This window comes from Solanum tuberosum, unplaced genomic scaffold (assembly GCF_000226075.1).
Source record: "Solanum tuberosum cultivar DM 1-3 516 R44 unplaced genomic scaffold, SolTub_3.0 contig00732, whole genome shotgun sequence".
In the NCBI taxonomy this organism is placed as follows: domain Eukaryota; kingdom Viridiplantae; phylum Streptophyta; class Magnoliopsida; order Solanales; family Solanaceae; genus Solanum; species Solanum tuberosum.
This window is the reverse complement of record NW_006241365.1, coordinates 1-1,525: the sequence shown is the minus strand read 5'-3', so window position 1 is coordinate 1,525 and position 1,525 is coordinate 1. Positions and strand designations below refer to the sequence as shown.

Here is a 1,525-nt window from a genome sequence, read left to right as displayed (position 1 = left end):
TAGATCAACTCCATGGATGCCCTTTTTCTGCAATTCGTTCAGCTGTCTCCAAACTTCCACTCCTGAACACCTTTCCTGCAATACATGATAAAAATACATAAAAAACAATACAAAAAGGCCCTAGACACACACAACTCGTAAGTGAAATGTATTAGAAATACCGTAAACTCACGGTATATCACATGTGCGATTGGAGTATGACCTGCCAATGAATTCTGATCACAGGAGGATGAAAAAAGTATGGTCTAAGCTGAGGGCACTAAAGCCATAACTCAAAAAGTTGCATAGTAGAGAATTTCAAAAAATAAACCAACAAATTGATAGTGCTACGGCAAAATTTAAGGTAGTTCAAGAACACTTGAGTATGCAGTGTATTAATGGGATAATAATTGAAGAAAATGCCCTCTTATTGAATTTGGAGAAGTGGTTTTTAATAATGGAGAGCATCTTGTAGCAAAAGTCTAGGGCGAGGTGGATTAAACTTGGAGATTCCAACACAAAGAATTTCTCTGCAGTGATGAAGCTAAGAGCTCACAGAAAACAAATATCTGAAATGATGTCTTTATCAAGAACCAAGCGTACCACTCTTGAGGACACACAAACTGAAAATGTTACTTTTACAAAAGTATTATGGGTTCTGCAACTCTTAGCTACAAGCAGAAGACAAATCAATTATGAGAAGGGGACCTACACTTCCTCTAGAAAAACAAACTACTCTATGTGCTGAAGTTACCGACCAAGAGATTATAGATAGTCTCGGTTGCATTGATAAAAGTAGGGCCAGTAATCCGCAATGATGCTTGTTAGCTGTTAAAGAGTTCTTTCACACTAGAAAGTTATACAGAGCCATCAACTGCACCACTACGACATTAACTTCCCTCTTTGTTAATCTCTAATTTTATAACCATGTGTTTAATGTTTGGGATAAACATGATGGATGAAGATTAAGCGAATCCTCAACAAAAATTAAGAAAGATAATCAGTAATGTTTGGCATTACTTACATATGTTCTCTTAGACTTCAGATCCACAAACTCATTGTTTCCTTTGGTATGTGTCTTCTTCAAAAGTCCATGCGGATAAGGTGGTCGTCCAAGAACATTCGCCTAAAATTGAAATCACATCTATTAAAGTTATTACAAAAGGAATAACTTTAAATAACTATAACTTGACAAAATGAAAATAATTGTACCAGTTGTCTTGCATGCTTTCGGTGAGTCCGGGAGCCTCCAGTATGGCGAGAGGGACCAGATCCTTCACCACATTTCTCACTTCGTCGATTTTTGGAATATTGTGCAGATTTAGCCTTAAAACCCTCAGTATCATAGTGAGGCTTCCAGCTCTCCCAAATAGATTTTGGGATATTTTTTCGTTTCTCCTCAGAGGATCTTGCTTCACATAACATACCCCTGTATTGTATTGAACATTTTTTCATAAAATGATCCTTTATGGAACCTTCAGTTGTAATATTCCAATGGAATCGGTTCTGTTCTGTTTAAGAATATAGAGAAAAATATCACATAAAT

General features: G+C 36.4%; 1 protein-coding gene across 1 annotated transcript; it reads right to left on the bottom strand.

Annotated features, from left to right (window-relative positions):
* Nucleotides 1–9: 9 nt before the first annotated feature.
* Nucleotides 10–1,481, bottom strand: LOC107059413 (uncharacterized; the record flags this gene model as incomplete). The annotated part of the gene is made up of 3 exons (XM_015305926.1): nucleotides 1,192–1,481; nucleotides 1,004–1,105; nucleotides 10–75 (listed from the first exon to the last, which is right to left on the bottom strand). Coding segments are annotated over exons 1-3 (411 nt in total), but the record flags the coding sequence as incomplete, so codon positions are not given.
* Nucleotides 1,482–1,525: the final 44 nt, after the last annotated feature.